General features: G+C 37.9%; 1 protein-coding gene across 1 annotated transcript; it reads right to left on the reverse strand.

Moving 5' to 3' along the window:
• Window positions 1–12,001: 12,001 nt before the first annotated feature.
• LOC121055124 lies at window positions 12,002–15,314 on the reverse strand. Its single transcript, XM_040526576.1, has 2 exons — window positions 15,099–15,314; window positions 12,002–12,658 (listed from the first exon to the last, which is right to left on the reverse strand). Exons 1-2 carry the CDS (start codon window positions 15,312–15,314, stop codon window positions 12,002–12,004), a joined length of 873 nt encoding a protein of 290 aa, XP_040382510.1.
• Window positions 15,315–21,950: the final 6,636 nt, after the last annotated feature.

Consider the following 21,950-nt stretch of genomic DNA (forward strand, 5'->3'; position numbering starts at 1 on the left):
TAACATTTGCCTTTTATATATATATATATGAAAGATGACCCCGTTCATCGAGTCAGCAATTTCAGTCCGTTTTTCACATGTTTGGTTGCAGGCGGCGGCGGCAGCAGCAGAAGATGCAACAAGCCTGATCGATGTCCAAAGTCTTCACCTACCAACACTGATATATTCAGCTGCATGACTCGACATGCAATGTAACGCAAGATATTGAAACTGCAGGCCGGCTGATATATGGAGCTAATTAATTAAGCTGGAGAGAAAGGAGAACTACTATGCATTAGTTTTACCATGGCTTCTGCATTATAATCTAGTTCATCAATCGAGTAAATTTCATTTTTTTATCATCTTTTAAACTTTATAAATTTATCATTGTTATGATCGATGTAGATCATCCCGAATTACTTTTCTCATTACGTCAAAAATTCCTCTTTTAGTAGATATATATGGACTGGTGGGAGTTCATATATAGGTGCACCAAAACTGATTCGTTTGGGGCCATAAGAAATTGTCTGGGACGAAACAAACTGTAACTATCAATTATTTATTTAGTCCAAAATAAAAGGTATAGGTTTAAGTATAATCCAAAATACATTTTACTCTAAATTATTTTAAAAAAAATATGGCCTAAATTACATTTTACTCTAAATTAATCGATCCAGATAACCTAGTCACCGCAGCAATACCTGTGACAAGAAAACGCAAAGCTACCCGGCCCTCCGTTCGAAAAATATTATTTTCCCAAATCGGTTCATACTTACTGCCTATATATATTTACAAGATTTGCTTCAGTCCAATAAAAAGTATCTCGAGGTACCGGTACCAAATTATTTCTAATCGTTGGATCTAATAGTGCATAACCTACTCAAATAGATCTAATGGTGGAAAACAATTTGATACCTCAAGATACTTTTTGTTAGACCGGAGCAAATCTCTATATTTACATGGATGAATGTTAATTAAGGGACGAAACTACAGTAAATTTTGGTGGATGAACTAGTCCAATATTAACCAAACATATATCATCTCTAAAATTATTCCAAGCTAGCACACATCCTTGTCACACAAGAATATTGCCCCTTGAGCTATATCAAACACTCATAAACACATGAATTAATCAAGCGTTGGCACACTTGCGGCGTTTGACTCTTTTGACATGGGACATACAACAATGCCAAATTAACGGTTCTATATCATATTATGATCGATGTATCTGGACACATTAGGCCTTGTTTAGTTCCCAAAAAATTTTCCCAAAAACATCACATCGAATTTTTGGACATTTAAATGGAGCATTAAACATAGATGAATCAAAAAACTAATTGCACAGTTATGGAAGAAATCTTGAGAGAATCTTTTAAGCCTAATTAGGACATGACTAGTCATAAGTGCTATAGTAACCAGCATGTGCTAATGATGGATTAGTTAGGCTCAAAAAATTCGTCTCGCGGTTTCTGGCCAGAATCTGAAATTTGTTTTTTCATTCGTGTCCGAAAACCCCTTCCGACATCCGATCAAATGTTCGATGTGATATTTTTGCCAAAACAATTTGGCAACTAAACACTACCTTAGTGTGTTAGTTTCACCATTTCTAAGAAGAATCTGATCTTGCATGAGCAGCTGGTCAAAGGCTAGATTTGATCGGGAAGTGTACAACACCACATCTAGCTAGAGAGGCATGGACTGTACCTTTCTGTCATTTTTTCTTGCTGAAAGTGGAAGTCTTGGTAACTAATTAACTTAAGCTCGTTCACGTTCTTATCTTTTCGCTTCTAATTATATTTATAAGATAAACTTTCAATTTTTAACCTTTACTTTAAAGTGTTCATCATGATTTATTTTTTAACTTTTGTTTTTGATTGCCAAGAATATATATATATATATATATATATATATATATATATATGCAGTTCGGAACAATCACCCTAGTCCTCGATGTCTTGGAAAATTCTTGCTTTGGCTGTAGAGACTTCCTGGTAGTTGCATTTGACAACACTCGTGTGCTTGCTGCTTGGAATCATCTGTCAGATTATGCACACAGTGAAGGAACCACGTACAACGCCGTGTCAACAAATGCATATACTCTCGATCAGGGATTACATTGTTTGACACACTTGCATTTGTTTTTTATCGATGCGGTTTGACAACTGCGTCCATGTTTCTGTAGATTGATTGTTTTAATATATTATTGTTCATTTGTTTGCAGAAAGATCGAGTGGGTTGTTATATGTTCATAGATTTTTTTTATAGCTACTGCTACAGTATATGATATTTGTGAGATAAACGGATCGATGGTGACAGATGACTATGGCCCGGCACGGGGCATAAGTTAACTTATGTCTGATACAGAAAGACATGAGGGCATAAGTTAACTTATGACTGACATAGAAAATATAGTAATAGATTAGTACATAATTAATTAATTAATAATTATTATAAAAATATAAAATAGATTAATATAAATTTTAAAAATAATTTTCCTATAGAATTTTTTTAAAAAAATAAACCATTTATTAATTCGGAAAGCGTGCGTGCGAAAAACAATAGGGGCTTAGTTAACATGTGGTCATGGCCGAACGCGACCTAAGTTAACAATAGTTTGCTTGCTGCTCGCAGATTCGCACCTCCGGCTCAGGCGTCGTTCTGAAGCGTTCGATTTCGGTCGTCTACGGCTAGATCGATTTAGAAAAGGGAAGCAACCAAACAACCTCTATAAAGCTATGTCTGTTAATTGTCTGTGTTACCATATGTTTCCAAACATATGGATGCGACTATGTACATCAATTTTGACCAGTAATAGTTTAGTCCACATCTTACGTGACCAGAGGTAGATTATTAATTCCGATGACTTCGTAAATATTCGTTAATTAGAGTGGTTTAATTTGGGCTAGCTGCTAGATATTTTCAACACCATGGCATAACTAATTTCTTCATCTAATTCTTGAATAATTTTAGCTCGACCTGACGGCGAAACCTCCATTATCTGCAAGCTAGTGTTTGTTCCAACACGAGTACTGCATGCTTCAATTCAGTGTTAGCTAGCTTGTTCATCAATCTGCTATATATCACGTGCATTACTAATTATTAATAGTATAGGACAATTATTTCCCATGTGTTTAATGGCCGGGCAATTATTTTGTTTAATGGCCGGTTTACAAGTGCTATTAGTTTTTCTTCCTTTTTCTCTTCTCAATTTAAATTAAATTATTAACGCAACTCTTGGTTCTCTTTTCCTTACTTAAATTAAATTATTAACTCGGTCATGACTACCTCACTTAATTAATTAATTACTTGTTGCATGATCTTATGGAGGGAGTACGTAACTGACTTGATCCTGGACCAGTACTTCGATCAGTTTATTAACTAATTAATAGCTCTAGGCAGTCAAAAGTAATATACATAACCAGTTCACAGCGACCAATAACCAAAACGAGTGTGTGAACTGAACATATAATATAATTAGATCGTTCTTACATTTGCACGAGCTATTAAGTTGGTAGAAAGCACTAGCTAGTCTAAGTCTAAATCAAATAGGAGAATATATTAAAAAAATTGAAATCTTCATGCATGCATGCATATGTAGAAACAACATGGATCAGTTAGCTGCTACCCAAAATAATCGTCATTAAATTAATTAATTAGCTAGCTAGAAACGGTTCGGTGATTAAATTAATAAATTAGCATCACATCACAAGCGACGACAGATCTATCAAAATCGCCACAATTTCGAGTCTTGACATCTTAATTAGTCCATTTATGTCCACGTGAACCAATTAATGGCTGACGTACTGCTAATAAATTCTCGGTTGATTAATGTCTGGGCGGTCGTAATCTAATTAGAAAATTGATTCCTTTTTGTTGACTCATCTGATCTCTCTCCCTGGATTTTGTTCACAGACATATTAACCAATTAAATTAATTAGGAGTAGCTTTCTGAGATAAATGACCGATTTGACTGGCTGCATCTCTACGACCGTACAAGCTAGACAACGTCCAGATACATCCGTCTACCTGCTGTTATGCTTGCAATTGTAGATTTAATTTATGCCATAATATCAGCACTGTCTCGTTAGGGCACTCGCGGTGTAGAACCTTGGGCAGTCTCTATCTGTATTTATACATAAAAATATTACTAATATGATAGGTTATTTATTGAAGAGGGAGACAGAAAAGAAGAAACTCGTTCGTTCTAGATTAAGACCCAATATTTTCACGTAAAATAAGATTGTCTGTGAGAGAGATGAGTGAAACATGTGATAATACAAGATATACCCAATGTTTTCACGTAAAAATAGTTCAGCTGCGAACAAATATGTGTATGAATATATGTACACATATATATAGTGTGTAGCTACTATATATACATACATACATATACATGTATAGAAAACTTATATTATATCGTATAGTTATTCTCTTCATGCTTAAGGTGTAGTAACACCTCTCGATACATGTTTATGCTTTTATTCATCAAAAAGCATATATCTTATACGTGAACAGAGAGATCTAATTTATATATGTATGTATATAAATACACACACCTCTTGTTGTCTTGTTGATTCAAGATTGTACGTCTGTATTCCATTTAAAGAAAACGGTGGTGGTGAATCTGATTTTTCATCTTCCATGCTAATTTCTTTATCAACTATTCCATGTCTTTTAGTGTTATAAGAAATATCCTTCAAGATATTTATAGGGATGAATATCATGCAAAGCCATAGGTGCAAGTAAAAGTTTGAAAAATCTCACATTTATTTTGTTCCGAACAATTATAGCACATGCATAGTTTATTTTTATAGGTAGTAACGCATGGTAATTAGCTAGTATCCCTGACAAATCATTGAGTGAATAGTGTTGCTAATTAAAGTTTGAACAAAGACATTTATAGCATTAATTATTTGTCTTATCTTCAATTCCTTAATTACTCTGACTACTTATATGCATGTGTCTTAGGTTGGTAGTAGTAGTAGGTAGGAATGCAGGTGTCATGTACATAAACTTTATATATGTATCCATGGGTTGGTACAGTAGTATGCAGGATGCGGGTGTCACATAAACTTCATATCTAATGTTACGGTGCCATAATATTTTGATAATACAATTTAAAGTAAAAAAGTTCAAGGTATGTCCAGCTAATAAGCATAAATAGCAAGATTTGAAGTATGTTCAGCTATGCATGATCTAACACTCAAAAACACAGAAAATATGTCCTCTAGATAAAAAAAACTCATAACTAAAAATTGAAAATTCTACATAATTAAATTGTTCTCATATACCCTTCTAGTAAAAACCATGCAATCATTTGTGGGAAGTTAAAAAATGTTTTCACCATAGGTCATCCCATCGATAGAGAATTCAAGCAGATCAAATATAGTCAGTATAAACTTATATTTAGAAAATGTGTTCAAGCAAAATTGAGTGATGTAAATGCTAATCCTTCAGTACCGTAGAATCAGATAGCTCTTTGAATATTGAAGATATTACACGTTAAAAATATTGCTGCATAGTGAATCACCTAAAAGATACTGTAGGAAAATTTTAATCTTCCTTGCCATTACAAACTATACACCATGGAACAGACTTCTATGATGGCCAACGTTCAAAAAATTGAGTAAAACATCAACAGGGTGGGTCGTCGATTAAGCACCCACCTGCACGTCATCCTCTGCACCACGGAAGGAGTGAAAGCTCATTACCAAGTATATTCTAACCCACTGATAGAGTTTTGGGTAATCAAAAGGAAGCTCATAAAGTTTATTTAAATATCGGACAATATAATTTAGTAGTTGCCAAAAAGCATCCATGCATAGTGGTGTATGGATTTGTGAGCATAAAGTGGCTGAATATCAGCATATATTCACCAAATATATAGCTTGGGAAAAGAAAAATAAGAAACTTAACATTCTTCAAGTTCTAAAGACATAAGCTTAGAATAATTGTGCTTAATAACACGAGATGTATAGTCGGCAAAAAAATGACCAGCAGCGAGCGAGGGTAAAATCATCAAGATACTAACAATTGACTAGCAGCTACCATGTGGAAGTATATAAAATTGATCATCAAGATATTAGCAAGCATGCAGTTATACCTAATCTGACTTTTATGCCATGAACTCTGCATATTGTAAGTTGAATTAAACTGATAGGGCTTAATCCAGAAAATGCTATCATCTTTATTCTGCAGAATATCATTACGAAGTGTATGGGCACCAAAAACAACCATTACTGGACATCCGTCACTATCAACTCCGCCGCGGTAACTGCAATTAAGAAAAAAAAAGGACAACTGATAGGAGCGCAAAAGGTAAACTGAAATAAACAAGCAAACTAAAGAGAATCTTATGAAAGAATCCAATTGAGAATGATAACTTTTCACATAGATTATTTTCATTTCAGCAATCTCTCAAGGATTGAGAGAATTTGCTTTCAGAAGGTATCGTGAATGAAGTGAATATTCTTCAGCAGCAGATAATGGAGGACCACCAAGGTCACCGTATCCAAGCAATTTAGCCCAATTAAATCCCTTGTTTGCCTGAACAGACTATTCCCACTGCTTGCTCCTTGTGTCGGAGATCTGGATCTTTAATTATTGACACATGAAAGGTAGGATCCAAATATGAATCTAACTTGAAAGAATCCATGTTTAAAGATTAGCTAAAATCAAATAAAGTTCAAGTTCAATTGAGGGCCATCAGACAACTGGATGTACAGTGGGTATATAATGAAAAATATATCTTGAAGGAGCTCAAATGGTAATCAAATCAAGAGGGTGCATATGGTTTATAGCCTCACCCTCTAAGTGCCAATCCAGAATCAGAAAGTGGAAAATATCCACAGGCGCACGAGCTGCACATTTGCTAATAGCAGCTAGCCCCAGCAGGTAAAGGTTTTATTCGTATTTTCCGTTCATCTATTATTGTCTCGCCATTCTCATCCCCGACATCAGCTGGAAGTTTTACTGAAACAATCTCCTCCTCTTTCTTGTCCTAAGGGAAATATAGGGGAAGCAAGTTGCAAAATGCAATGTTGTTAACCCACATTATCGTATATAGATAGCATTAGTGGATGTCAGTCTAATTACCGCTTATATATCTCTGTATCAGATGATGCAGTAGTACAAAAGACAACAGCAGTTATTTTGCCTTTTTGCTTCTCCAAAAAACGTCTAATAGTTAATTCCTGTTCATCCAAAAAAGGATAGGAATTAAAACCATGAAAAGCTAAATGTATAATAAATAAGCATTCATACAGATAGAATCTAATACCTCGGCGACACCATAGTAGAAACAATCAAGCAACGAAATATAACGCGAGGCCAAAGAAACTATTCATTAGATAACTCACTTATTGCCACATGAGCAGCTGGTTCACGAGGGTAATTTTTGGCCCCTGTATATATGCAACCTATTGCGATGCCAATAAAAGCAAAAGAAAAAATTTACTTAGCATTTCAGAGAATTAGAAAACATGCAATGAGAGATTAATATTCAAGAGCATCAAAATAACCCAAACTAAATATGCACTCAAGGGGTAGAGCTTTCAATATACCTTTCCAGACCATTCTCAATGAGTAGTTCCAAACAAGATCTGTAGCAGTGAATAAGTGCATTCTCTGCAGCTGTGTGGTACTTGACAGCATATTTTTAGGGCCCATGGCATGAATTACCTTCCTTCCAAGCCATTCATAAGCATTAGAGATTACCAGAGAGCATATATACCAGTGTATCATCTAAAAACCTTATCATGAAATAAACTAACATCCTCAGATAGAAAACATGCAGGTTTTCATATATTTTTTTTTAGAGAAGAGTATTTTTACCCGGCCTCTATACCCAGCCGGATATATGCAGGTTTTCATATGGTAAACATTGTCACTCATTGCACTCATGTCTTCAATTTAATATCGTAAAGCTAAACTGCACTGCTCCAACAAATTACAGGCAACCTGCAATAGGGTCTTGAAATAATGAAGCGGAATATATAGCACTTAAGAGGAATATATAGTATTTGACACCAGTTAGTGTATTGCACCATGTAATATAGCATTCTCATTTTCTATGCAGCTATATATATATATATATATATAAAAGAAAGCGTGTGATCAAACAAGTGGCAGTGAGTCCTACATGCATGTTTCATCATCCACTCCTGTATATAAAATCATACAACCTACTCAAACTTTGTCCAGTTGGATAAACACCCGGTTGCCCAAGTGCACTCCCTGTATATATATGCACTCTCTATTTTGGTTTGCTAAAAAAAAAAACAACTTCTAGAGATCATGTTGTAATCTTAAAACTGCAATAGCTAGCAATGGCAAACAAACAGACGAAAAACCCATAAGGAGGTGCAGCGACCGCATCTCGCACACCGACGACGGCAACGACCGCAGCTTGTTCAGGTGCACCCACAGCTCCTGCCCGATCCGCGTCAGGAGCACGTTGTAGCTCACGTCCAGCACCAGCGACCTAGACGTACCACCATCGTGATCAATCACCATTGGCAAGAGCTCCTCCAGGTGTTCGAGCCCGCCTATGGCATCCGGGACAGCCTGCAAATTCAATGAAAATAGCTAGTAGAAGACCTACTCTCTTCACGTCTAAGGCACGGCTGTGCGAGCGCAAGCAAACGACATTTCACCATGATTCATCCAATGGCATCATAATCCAAATATCCAATGCCACTACCGCCTATGTACGGCGTCATGCATCCTCCTTCAAGCCTTGATACACACAGTACTAGCGCGCCGCCTGGGAACAGTTGGTCCATGAGCGGACGCAAGGGTGGGTAGTCTGTGCTGGTGGCTGCATGCATGGAGTGGTTTTTTCTCTCCCACAGATCACATGTCTATTAGTTTTAAGATGGTTGAAACGAAGCAATTTAATGTTTTTACTTACATCTTTTAACATCTATTTGAAGTGCATACTTGGAAATATAAAGCAAGAAAATTATAATAATTAAGTTAAGGTGAAAAGGAACGTCAATCTCAACAGGGAAATAGAAAAGCAAAGCAAACTAAAAAGTTCTGTCAAATAAAAAAACTGAGGTGATGCTATCTACTTATCATTTTTTTTAAAGAAACTTTAAGATATTTTTGTAAATGGCATAACTATCTATAAGAATTTATATCGTAAATATAAGCCTAACACTTTTGTTATGGCCGTCTTAATTACCATTAAAAACGATAGTTTGTAAAGCTAAAACAATACAAGTAAGCCGTGGCAAGTAAATTGAAACCGCAGAAACTCGCAGTGTTGGCGTCAAGCAGCAAGAGAAGAACGTAAGGTAAGGTAGGCGCTTCCGTCCATGTCGGTGATGGGGCTCCCGGAGTGTCGCCAGGCGATGTCGCCGGACGCCGGCGTAGCGCTCCAAGACGCATATCATGTTGTCGCGCACGTAGGGGCGACCGTCGGCAGCGACGAAGACGGCGTCGAGGAAGCGGGCATGGCGAGCTGCATGTCCTGCAGCCCGAAGCCGTACTCGCCGGTGTCCATGTACGTGTTGAAGTACCACGCCCCCGTCGGGTCCATGTACGGCATCCACAGCTCCGACGCCATGCCCTTGTAGATCACCTCGCGGTGCTCGCCGGTGGACGCGGGTCCTGCACCCGAGCCCGCGACACCACCATGCCGGCGCGTGCATCGGGCTTGAGGTGGAACTCCCACCCACCCACCCCACCGCACGGTGTGCCCGTCTATGAGCTCGAACCCCGGTGACCCGGCCGGCGGGTCCATCGACGGCACCCGTACTTTCTATAACCCGAGCCGCCCCTGTGCCTCGGCCGACGGAGGCGAGGAGTGTCCGTGCCGGTAGTCGGTGTTGGCGGCGGCGGGGATGGGGATGGGGATGGGGATGCTGGCGGCGCGGTCGGAGACGCGGACGACCTCCGTGGTGTCCATGTCGACCAGCACGGTGAGGCCCTCGATGGGGCGCATGTAGAAGTTGGCGGTGCCCTCGGTGGAGAAGCACTAGCTCTTGATGAGCCGGCGGTCCTCCTCCGCCGGGTCGTACCAGCCGAGAAGATGGGCAGGCAGGCGGCGGCGAAGGTTGGCGTTGAACGGCGTGAAGCAGAGGCTGGTCTGCTCGTCCATGTTCATCATCAGGTAATTAACCGGAGGCAGGGACAGGCAGAGAAGTCACCGAGGCGCCGCCGCCGCCATCGAGATCGACCAGCGAGGACGTGCGAGTCGCGGCGGAACCGCGCGCTGGACGGCCACGGCGCAGCGAGACGGGAGCAGGTCGGCGCCCTCGGCCCATCCGCCACCTATTGACGACGGCCTTCTTCGGCTCGTCGAGCTCGAGCGAGTGCACGAACAGGGACGACGCCGCCGACGTGAACGGCGGGTGCACGTGGAGGAGCTCGCGGGGCGGTTGACCTCGCTCACCGTGAGCCCGCCCCTGCTGCCGGCACGTACGGCACGGCGAGAACTTGGTGCAGATGGCGCCATCGAACAGGGACGCCGCCGCCGTCGTCGGAACGCGAGGGCGAGGAAGATGAGCTGGAGCAGAGAGGTGGAGTGATCCGCTGGAGCGAGTGGCTTTGTCCGGCCACCACATTCTCCCTAAGGCCTAAGTCCACCAAAGACATCTTTTTTTACTAACTTGTTCATGATTATCCAAATTTCAACTTACCATCATATAGTAACTTTCAACTCAAGCCATATGCATTTTTCAACTATGGCCTCAATTTTCATTTGAAAACTTCCCTATCATAACTTTCATATGAAAGTGTACCAAATATGCGTTACTTAGCAATCCTGAAGTGCTAAAACTTTAAAAATAGAAGAAGAATACTGCCGGTCATTGATTTAGTTCGATGGAAACCAATGAAAGTCAAGCAATTTTATTAATTGAATTTTGTTTTAAACTAGTAAGTCGCACGCGGCATTGTAACAAACAACGGGCTGAGTTCAGTCAATTGGTTAAACCAACTTCTCGGTTTGGGCTTTTGGACGGTTTTCAGATGTGCTCTCCGGCCGGACACGCGAGACGGGTATGAGTAGGGCAAAATAGCATGATACGCCGCAACTACTTTTAGAACCCTGCCGATAATTATTACTCCCTTTTATTTCCTTCTATTTTATTAGATTCTTTTTTTATACCTAGATTCATCCATAAGTAATATATATGTTTTATAAATGTATCAAGATTCGTTAGCATATATATAAGTTTAGAGAAAAGAAAACCATAAGCATCCTATCATATGAAACACATGTTATGGTATAAAACAGGGGTAGTTCATCCGTTTTAGACTATAAGATATTTTGATTTTTTTTCTAAATTCATCTGAACCAATTTATATTATATATATATATATATATATATATCCATATTCATTGTACTAATATAAATCTTGAAAAAAAACAAAATATCAAATAACCTGAAATGGAGATAATCTTAGTTAATATTCATATGAATATAGGAAAAAAATCGAAACATCTAATAACCTGAAATAGAGATAATAATACAAAGGATAGTTGGCAATGAGAATTTGATGATACCTTCATTTGATTTTAAGTTCAATTTCATCAACAAACGAGCATCCCACAAGTCATCCACAGCGGAAGACAATATGCTGCTTCTTGCTACTAAGATAGGTCAATCGGTGACAGTTCACATACAACAATATCAACGTTCCAGAGTTGGATACATGCAAGTTAGATTCCGGCTTGAGGTGACAATAAATAAAGGAAGAAGCATACAAGATATAACTAAAGTTGGACAACCGCACTTCCTAATCATCTCAGCAACTTATCTATCAATCTCATCTTGATTGATATGATCATCAAATTGACCAGTCAGGAAGCAATGGCATCGCACAACCAGAATTTAGTTTCGATAACACATCAATATGAGTTTTAATAAGGTAGGTAAGACACCAATTCCGGGACTTTAACACATCCACACGCAGAAAATCTTTCAAAGGCCAGAATTAACAATACCATACAATACCAGTTCATCTTTCACAAAGTTGTTATCACCATCGGATGCCTGTCACAAACTTTGAGCTACAGTACCGAATCAGCAAAAACAGGCTTCTCCGAAATGAGTGACCAGGCAACATTGACTTCCAGCTTACAAAAGCCAATGTCTAGCTCGCCATTGCTTAAACCAACTTCTAATGCTGTGAAAACCTTCACCTTTTCCACCACATTGTTATCAACATCCCATACCCTGATACAAACTTTCAGCTCTCCCATACTTTCAACTGAAACAACACACCGTGAAAGCTTGATCTTGCCATCACCTGTCACAACTAATTTCTCATCTCTAGAATCAAGCAAAACAATTTCCTCATGATCAATACTGGCTATATCACCTTCACGAACCAAATGCCTGCAATAGACACCAGTGGTAAAGGCACCAAATTGACCACGAAAACCATCAGGCCATGACCCACATATAACTCGCACGGATATTGTGGCCTCCACAGATGATGCAATATAGCCAAGTCTAAACTCCAATGTGCTTAGCTTGCTAGTGTAAGAACCAGACTTTAGCACACGTGAATACATACTACTACATACGAGTGGCACAGCTAGAAGGCTCAAGAATTTATCCTCAGATTCAGTAGAACCCTTCATTTTCAGTTCAGCATCGATCATCACAGGATCCGTAGACAACACAACTGCACGGGTGGGGCCTACCAGTACTAAATTTCTTTCCTACATGCATGAAATAGCACTAATGAATAATCACATGAAACTGTAGTAATAAAAGACGAATAGATATGCTCAACATAATCCATACAACACTGTAATAAACAGAAATCACATAGCATGAACATAGTGTGCATAACACAAAACCTGCGAGAAACATATGTATTTGGAATAAGTCTACATAACCCCCCAACATTTTGCCACCTAATCACTTAACCCCATCACCTAACAAACTAGGTATTTAACCCCCTAATCTATCTAATACCGTTTATATTACCCCCTCACGGTGGTTTTGGTGGTTTTGCTCCTTGTTTTGCCATGCTGACAGATTTTTTTTGAACATGATTCTTTGATGCCTTGTATATCGCACTAATTCAAGTGAACATGATTGCATATGTACTAATTCGGTAGTTTGCATATTACACTAATTTTTTGCTACTCTGTTTCATGAATGATTGTAGAGTATCCTATTTGTGTCATGTTTAAATGGATTTTCTCCACATTTATGTTTCTTAGTACTACTAAAGTATTGGACATGTGACTTATTTCTTGCACAAGGATGCAATTCAAGTTTTAATGGTAATGTTGATAAAGGAAAAAATTAGTTAAATGGTACTGTTAGCTTTCAGTTTCCAACGATCTGGCAAAAAAACTTTCATTTTCTAATGCAAGTGGAACTGTTAGCTTTCAGTTTTCTAGTTCATATAAAATCATGTTCAGCATGGCATAAAAAATAGTGCAATATACAAACTACCCGAATTAGTCCATATGCAATCATGTTCAACCGAATTAGTGTAATATACAAGGCATCAAAAAATCATATTAAAAAAAACATCTGCCAGCATGGCAAAACAAGGAGCAAAACCACCGTGAGGGGGTAATCTAAATGGTATTAGATAGATTAGGGGTTAAATACCTGGTTTGTTAGATGAGGGGATTAAGTGATCAGGTTGTAAAACGTTGGGGGGTTATGTACACTTATTCCATATGTATTAGCTCAATGCATTAGTGACAAGGAATAGGGTATTTCTTGGGTGCAGATATTCAAGAGTCATTAGGGGTGCTTAATTTGCATATCTGTCTGCCCATGCCTTGCAAACAAACCTAAAAAAATTTTAGCCCCAAATTCAGAAGAACAAAGCACCAGAAATTATCAAGCACAATCATTATATCACAATAGTTTAAAACATAATCCCTCTATTTCATATTATAAGTTATTTTGGGTTTTCCTTAAGTCAAACACTTTCAAGTTTGACCATGTTTATGAAAAAAATATTAACATCTACAACACCAAATTAGTTTCATTAAATCCACCACTGAATATGTTTTTATAGTATATTTATTTTATGTTGGGTATATTGCTATATTTTTCTATAAACATGGGCAAAGTTAAAGTGGTTTGACTTAGGACAAACCCAAAGTGACTTATAATATGAAACGGAGAGAGTATTACGTATTGTGGAGTGAAGAGACATATTAATGCGCCATGGTAAGCATGTATAAAGTCCAGACTTTGCCAAGCATAGTGGGGCGTTCGAAAAAATTGTGCAACATCTTCCATAGGATCCCCTTATACCTGATGTTGTGCATACACATGCATGAAGTGGCGAATCCACCAGGGGTGCCCCTAGGAAATTAACAGCGTGTTCAAGTATGTATGCGTGTGTCTATCACTAGCTAGCAGGCAGATCATTAGCTAGCAAGCAGGCAGCTGGAGGACTGGATACATGCATGGTTATCGCCACTAGCAGGTAGCGTCAGCAACTCGCTAACAACATGCAGCTAGGTGGAAAGTTTTGATGTGATGTGCCCGATTAACAGGGTGAAGATTTTAAATTGGGTTAGTAATTAAGATGTTTTGTCGGGGTATCAAATCTGTATGCTAGTATAAAGCAAGAGAAATGTTTTAGTTTAACTCTCTTTTAACGATCTAATTAAAATAGAGACGGGCATGTGTCGACCATGGGTAATCTGTGTCCGGCTCTCGCTCAACTAAAAAAATTAAGTTTTATTTTAAAAATAGTAAAAATGAAACTTAGTTCATTTGGTTAAACTAGAGCGACCACAAATCACCTGCAGACTGATCTACACCCATTCTTAAAATTCAAGTTAGAGAATCAAACGAGCAGTGGCCACGCAAGAGGGTCAATTGGACAACTTTTGTTCTACTGCTGTACTGCATACAAAAGACATGGTAATTTTCAACAATTAATTATATCTAATCGTCATGTATATAGAACAGGTTATTTTCCATAAAGTCCTTAAATGAAAGGAGGCCATTGACAGAATTGATAAGGGCGCCGAGAAACTATGACTACAAGCTATATATATGCATGCCTGCACGGTTATGAAAAGTTGGACAGCTGCATGAATGGTTAAGGTAAATTATACCAGCACAGGAGACAAAGTGATCAATAAATGTATGTTACTTAAAAAGGCTACTAACCAGTTGGGTGAGGGTTTGGCAGTTGTCCCTTGTGCAGTGGAAGAGAACATTGCGATTACGATCAACAAAGTCACGCACAGAAACTGTACCAAACACATGAAGCGGCCACTGCAAGCCTCCAGTTGTCGCAGCAGCTACCTTGACTGAGAAGATCTGTAGAGTATCTGACATGTTGGCAATGTGACGACCCAGCCCAGGTTTGTGGGTGAAACGCATTGGGGGGATCCTCGCTGCAAGAATTGAACTGAGAAGAGTTAAATGTTGGGATCAGATTTCAGCAGCACTAAACGCACTAGTGACATTAACTAGCAAGTGCAGGGATTGCAACATCTCAGGTACTAGTACTATTGTCGACTGAGAAAAAAAAGTCATGGATGGCACACAAATACTACTGAATTGAGTACAAAAAAAATCTGAAGCTTGGTTAGTGTAGGAGGATGAAAGGAAAACTGGCTACTCACTGGTGTCCTCATATGAACCATGTTCGGGGGAGTAGACATCGTTCCAGAATTTGCGATAGTGGATAGCGTTCCAGGATTCGTCGTCGTCGTCCTCCTCCTCCTCCACCCTGGCCTCCAACTCCTCCATGCTTTCTTTCCTCTTCGGTTTGGAGGAGGCGGCCTTGGCTGCGGCGTCCTCTAGATCGGCTTCCTCGTCGTCCTGGGGCTTGCTCGTCTCCCGCTGCTTACCGAGCGCTCCCCCTTTCCTGCGACGACTCCGCCGCCGCCGCCGCGCCATCGTCACCGGCGACGACGAACCCCCTTTGCGGTCGCTCTTCGGCACCGCCTCCCTGCTCATATCCACCTCCATCTCAATCTCGCGAGGGCACGGCCACCACCAAAACTCACCACCCCTCCCCTCCTCGCCGCCGGAATGAAACCCTAGATCTACACAAATCCTCTCAGGAGAGACCGAGTCTTTTCTCTCGAATTTTTTGAATTTTGAATTTTACTTATTAAATAATTTTTGTATTTCAAAAATTCACAAAACTAACCCCTACATCCCTCCAGGAGGGCGGAATGCTGACGTGGCAAACGGGGGACGGGTGGAGAGAGAGTTGGAGACGGGCAATGATGACAGGTTGATAGATATATGTATAAGATATATAATTGTTTGATTACAATTACTACCTTAGCCTAGTGGGCATTGTCCATCTTTTCTAACTAAGAGATCTAAGGTCGAATTCCCACCAGTGCAGAAACCTAAAAATGGACGTAGATTATGTACACCTGTGGGTGTGGATCGAGAAATTCATATGTTAGTTGACTAGCGCTCTATTGCCTATGTGGGCATGCATGACTGATTGTTGCGGATGATGAAGGGTACTACTATGCATGCCTAGAGTATAACCTATGGATGATTAAAATTCATGTGTTAGTTTGTCTATATGGGCATGCGACAAGGCTTAGTTCTTGTCATTGCACCTAGGGTTTGCGGATGTTGTTTGCGAAACATAGAAGGCACAAAGTTGTGGTGCTTGCTTGCGCCACAAATCAAGGTGGAAACGACAGAGCAATATCAATGTCCCTCTTCTCATGCAACCAAGGCCTCGATCGGGATATAGAGAACACAAGCATCCTAGACTATTTCCGTGATAAAGTTGTTTACGATCTTATTGCCGATGAAGCCGAACAACCAATTGCACATGATGTAAAGGACTATTTGGTAGTAAAGATGGGGTGAAAAGTCATGGGTGATAAGAACATTTCTCCATATGACTAATGGTTTTTTTTCAGATTTTCTCTTCTTTTTGCATGTTGGGGATTCTCCAGCTCTATTTAATCTTCTAAACTTTTGGCTCTGAGAATTTTATGAAGGCTAGAGAAGTCTTATTATCATCCATTATCTAATAAGATGATAGTAATATTAGAGTTGACAAAAAGGTGCAGTAGGGTAGTGATGGAGATAACAAAGAGCCTTTGCGAGGGATAGACTTTATTTAATTTAATTAAAAATTGGTTTTTCTAAATGCCAACCATAATATTTATCAAAAAAATAAAAAGCGAAGGAAAAACCTAATGTACGTCAGTTTAGATTTTTCGGTTTTTGGTTTGAACCGAATCTCTGTAGGTGTCTTGAGATCGAATGAAAGGATAGAGTTCAAGAATGGGTGGCCAAAAATTCTACACGTTTAGCTAAAAAGTATTTAAGGGCTAAGTTGGTTGTAGAAGAACCCATGTATCTTGATCTAGCCCATTATTATTCTCCCTAATTCTGGTCGTGAATTAATTAATAATATCTCTCGATGGAAACTTGTCATCCCATGACTCTAATGAATTGGTCTGTTTAGCCCTAGCTACTGCTTGTTGACACCACCTGGCCCAACTAGGTTGCTGCTTACTTTAAACTGGATTTATTTGGGCCAAAGCCCAAACCATAGAAAAAGTATTTTAACAATAATTTGCAGAACTAGTATAAGTTTCTAAAATACTCCCTCCTCCCATAAATAATCTACATATTTGGATTTACACCGAGACTGAATTTATATTCATTGTATTGTGTTAAATTATATGCATTTGCATCTCTAATTTAAAGGCGAAGTCATTTTACGAGAACAAAACAAACATTATAAGTTAAGTTTGTGTGCATCATGTGACGTGCGACCATTCAATATAATATGGCGACAAAACATAAAAACAACTATGTTATATGGAGATCAATTCTGAAAAAACAAAAAAAAAGCTAATACCTAGGTTATTTGTGGAAGTAGAGAGCGTAGAGTCTTTAAATGGATGCATAGTTATTATGAATGGAAACAAATGTAAAATTTGCATTGCAGACGGTATCTGTCAACAAGATCAAAACCATAACACTCCTTGCACAACCAACATAATTTTGAGTGATTCGTTCATTCTGTATCGTCAATATTTATGGCAGAAGAATTCACAGTACAAAATAACACACTTCAGTACTGAAAAAAGAATACTTATCAACAATTATGCTCAGCAGTTATTCATGAGATGACAGACTATACAGTGGAACTGAAAGAATTCGATCTCTCTCTTTAAAATTGAATTTAAATTTTAAATTTGAGGTTGGTTTTGAGGTTTTTTCACCGAAAATTATTTTTTAGCTTTGGTTTTTGGATCCCTAAGATTGCGCATATAAAATTTTTATTAACAAATTATTTTTGATTTATAACTATATTATTTGGTTTTTTATAAAAAGTGCAAACAATTACTCCTATCTCTATGCCTGATGATTGTTTAGCCAAACAACATATTTATAAATAAAAATTAATTTGTGAATAAAATTTTATATACGTATTTTTAGTGATCTAAAAAGCCGAAAAGTTAAAAAGTTACTAAAATCAACTCTACTGAGGTTATAAGCGCAAGGGAGAAAAGATAGGGTGTTGATTTTTTTTTTCTGGTCAATGTCCTGTTCATGACTTCATGCTAGTGAGAGAGAGACATTGACTAGCTGCAGTCTGAGGCCCCCTCGTTGTTTGCAACCCTGATTCTGAATGTTTTTCTGTTCCATGATTTTGTACCATATCTTCTTCGTCCGATTGCATGTGCTGTTCTTCGTAGACTGGGCCAAAAATTTAGTAATTACTTCTAACGCCAAGTTAATTACTCACCCCGTGGAACAACAGTTCATACCATCCAAATGGTACGTGTTGTTCCAGTTGATATATTAAAACCACTTAAGAGTCATAGTAAATTAGCTAAAAAAAAAGAGTCATAGTAGTACTAACTCATAAGCAAGGGCATTAACATTGACCACAGAACTCCTCCGTGAACATTATAATCAAATACTAATACCTTGTTATCTTAGGTAATTACATCAAATTGATATATTTACTTAACGACTATCATCGGCTTCTCTAGAATATTCACAACCAATAATTATTAAAGAGAAAAAGAACAATATGATAACAAAAATCATTCCCCGGCAAACTATAACCACAAGTGATCTTCATCCTGAAACCTCCACAGAAGCAGTTCTTCTACGAGAAAAAAATATCTCCTAAAATTCATCTGCTCCTCAAACTACCTTGTTACTATTTCGCTTATGCTTATGTTTATATGCCAAAATTTAAATTTTCAGGCTGTAATTTAAAATTGATTTTAAGAACTTTTTTATTATAGTTTATTATTTTTAGCTACACGTATAAAAGTTTTATTCAGGAAAATCACCCCGTTACAGCTCAAAACAAAACTCAAGGTAGACAGGGAATTTGAGTAGGTCTGTAGGACCACGCAGAGTCGCTGAAATAGTTGGCAGTGCTACCAGTTGAGGAGGCAGCCGAGCAGGAAACAATGGCGTTTTCTTGCCTCCGGGAAGAACACACAGCTCGTGACTCGTGATTGACCGGACCAGTGTCACCATGATTGTCGCTAAGCTAGTACCCATCTTTTGTTTTTAATCGACCAAGCGAAACGACGTATCTTTACTGCAATAAAAACCTTTAACGGTGCACCTACTTCTGTTGCATTTTTACAAATTACTCTTCTAACTTTGTCATATTAAAAATCAGATGATGTCCACGTAAAATCAAATTGATATGGATATTTTTATATAAAAATATATGGTCACATATTTCATAAAAAAATTTCTTTTGTCTAGGAATAGCGTTTTTATCCTTTACACATTCAGATAGTTTATAAATAAAAAATATATCATTAAAAAATCTTAATATATATGTTTTTAGTAAAACTAAAAAATAAACTATAATAAAAGAAACCTAAAATAATTTTTAAATTAAAGATAAAAAATTCAAACTTTGTGCATAAGAATAATAAGCCAAAGGACGTGGGTGCTAGCTCGCCGAGGAGATTAGTATGTACTATTATCGATGCAAAAATACAAAAGAGAGAAGAGAATAGTCTAATCCAATTCCAAGATGAAAAATTGCCCCTGTCGATCCGACGTGCCTCACAGGCTCTCTGCCATTGACTTCTCCAGCGTTCTTGTACGAGAGTACTGTACCTGACCCTACACTGTTTTGTTCCCTCTCCCATCCTTGGATTCTACTGCCTCCGTCCCGAAATTTATTTTTCGTTTTTCCGTGTCTAATGTTTGACCATTCGTCTTATTTGAAAAATTTATATAAAAACTTTTAAAAATTAGTCACGCATAAAGTACTATTTATATTTTATCATCTAGTAAGAACAAAAATATTAATCGTAAATTTTTTTCAAATAAGACGAATGGTCATATCAAAAAACGAAAAATAATCTTATTTCGGGATGAAGGTAGTATTCTAGTACCACCCAGCTCTCACTCCAAGATTTTTCTTCTTTGTAGAAAAAACTAATGTTTAATTGGTTGAGCTAATTCGACAAGTTGTAAAAAACTGAAGGAAGTATTCCAGTATAATTTATATGAAAATTTTGTATGTATGAAATGGAATAACAATGACAAAAACTAAAAACAGTTCTTTTAGAGTATAGACTTTAGCCACCACCGATAAGCCAGTGAACGACGGGAGTAATATTCCTTTGAGCTTGTGCCAATTTTATGGGCGTTTTAAGCTATTAAAAAATAAATTAATTGTACGCTACTATATTTTCTAGCGATGTTCATGTATATCTCGGAACGAGATCGTCTAACATTAAATTAGAGGGACTCAGAACACTGACATATGGATGGTGAGGCCTATATATCAGTGGCAACGTCCTCTCCTTCTGTATATCTCTCGCGGCTATAACAATGATAGTATATATGTATGTTTTAAAATTTTAAGGGTCATAGACAAGATTTAATTTAAGACAGTTGTTATTAATGAAGGATGGATAGCTAAAGGATTAGTAAAGCTCACTACCGCTCTGCTCAACTATATCAACCAACATCCACAAAAGCTAGTGACCGTCCTTTGCCAAAGACACTAGTACAATATAAAGCTTTGCGAATATTTCTTATTGGAAATCCCCTTTTAAGTCAATGGAGTCAACTACCTTGAAAAAGTCATTAGTAGCAATTCTAAATAAAAGTCATTAGTAAAAGGCAAATAAAGCGAGTGTACAAGTCAACCAATACATACCTATCATCTTTATTGTTGTCCTTAGAGCAAGTTCAATATATAGCCAACTAATAACTCCAAATTATATATAGTTAATTTATATAATAGTTACCTATAAAGTTTTAATACATAGTGCCACATATCATATATACTATGTCTTAGAGCCCGTGCTATAGCTGGTTACAAATTAGTGACTCACTACTCTTGTTTCTCCTCTCTTACCTCTTTAAAATATATTTATAACTGACTTATAGTCTGCTATTGTACCTGCTCTTAGTGTTAGACCATAGTTTGAGGGCACAGTGTTGTTATACTATGAGATCATATCAACCCTAGCTAGCTAGGCCATAGATAATCCATCCTCACATTAAATAATTGTGCTGCATCTGTGTGCATTTGTGCAAGATTTGTACCACCCATTGCATCCAACTAATTAAAACAGCTGCTGATTCTACTAAACTAGGCACTAATAATGCGATCATGACAGACCAGCAAAGAGATCAACATCATATTCTGTCGTGATTATGGGTTTTCGTGCGCACAATTCGAATCAGATTTTAAGCTGAGCTTATTAACCAACCACGAAAAAGAGGAGTCGTTAGTGTATAACTAATTGATTATTGACAATTATAAATTATAAAAATAAACTTTTGATCCTTTAAAAAATCTATTTATCAGAGTTTAAAAAATATGCTCACGAAAACATGAAAGTAGGTATAAAAAAAAATCAGAGAATCCATCCATCAGTTGATTTCATCTATCTCAGACCGATCCTAAGGCTGTTGTTCAAGCCAACGTAATTTTATTTTGGGCTGTCTATACATCATATGACAAAAAATCTCATCTCCTATCATTTGAATTTTGGATCATTGGATCAGTCTTAA

The sequence above is a fragment of the Oryza brachyantha genome, chromosome 8, assembly GCF_000231095.2.
Source record: "Oryza brachyantha chromosome 8, ObraRS2, whole genome shotgun sequence".
In the NCBI taxonomy this organism is placed as follows: Eukaryota; Viridiplantae; Streptophyta; class Magnoliopsida; order Poales; family Poaceae; genus Oryza; species Oryza brachyantha.

Excerpts from the sequence above, each read along its gene's own strand:
- LOC121055124 (XM_040526576.1), bottom strand. The coding sequence starts at position 15,314 with ATGCGTTTCACCCACAAACCTGGGCTGGGTCGTCACATTGCCAACATG. Across the intron at positions 12,659-15,098 it reads GCCAAACCCTCACCCAACTG|GAAAGAAATTTAGTACTGGT; the intron begins GTTAGTAGCCTT and ends TCATGCATGTAG.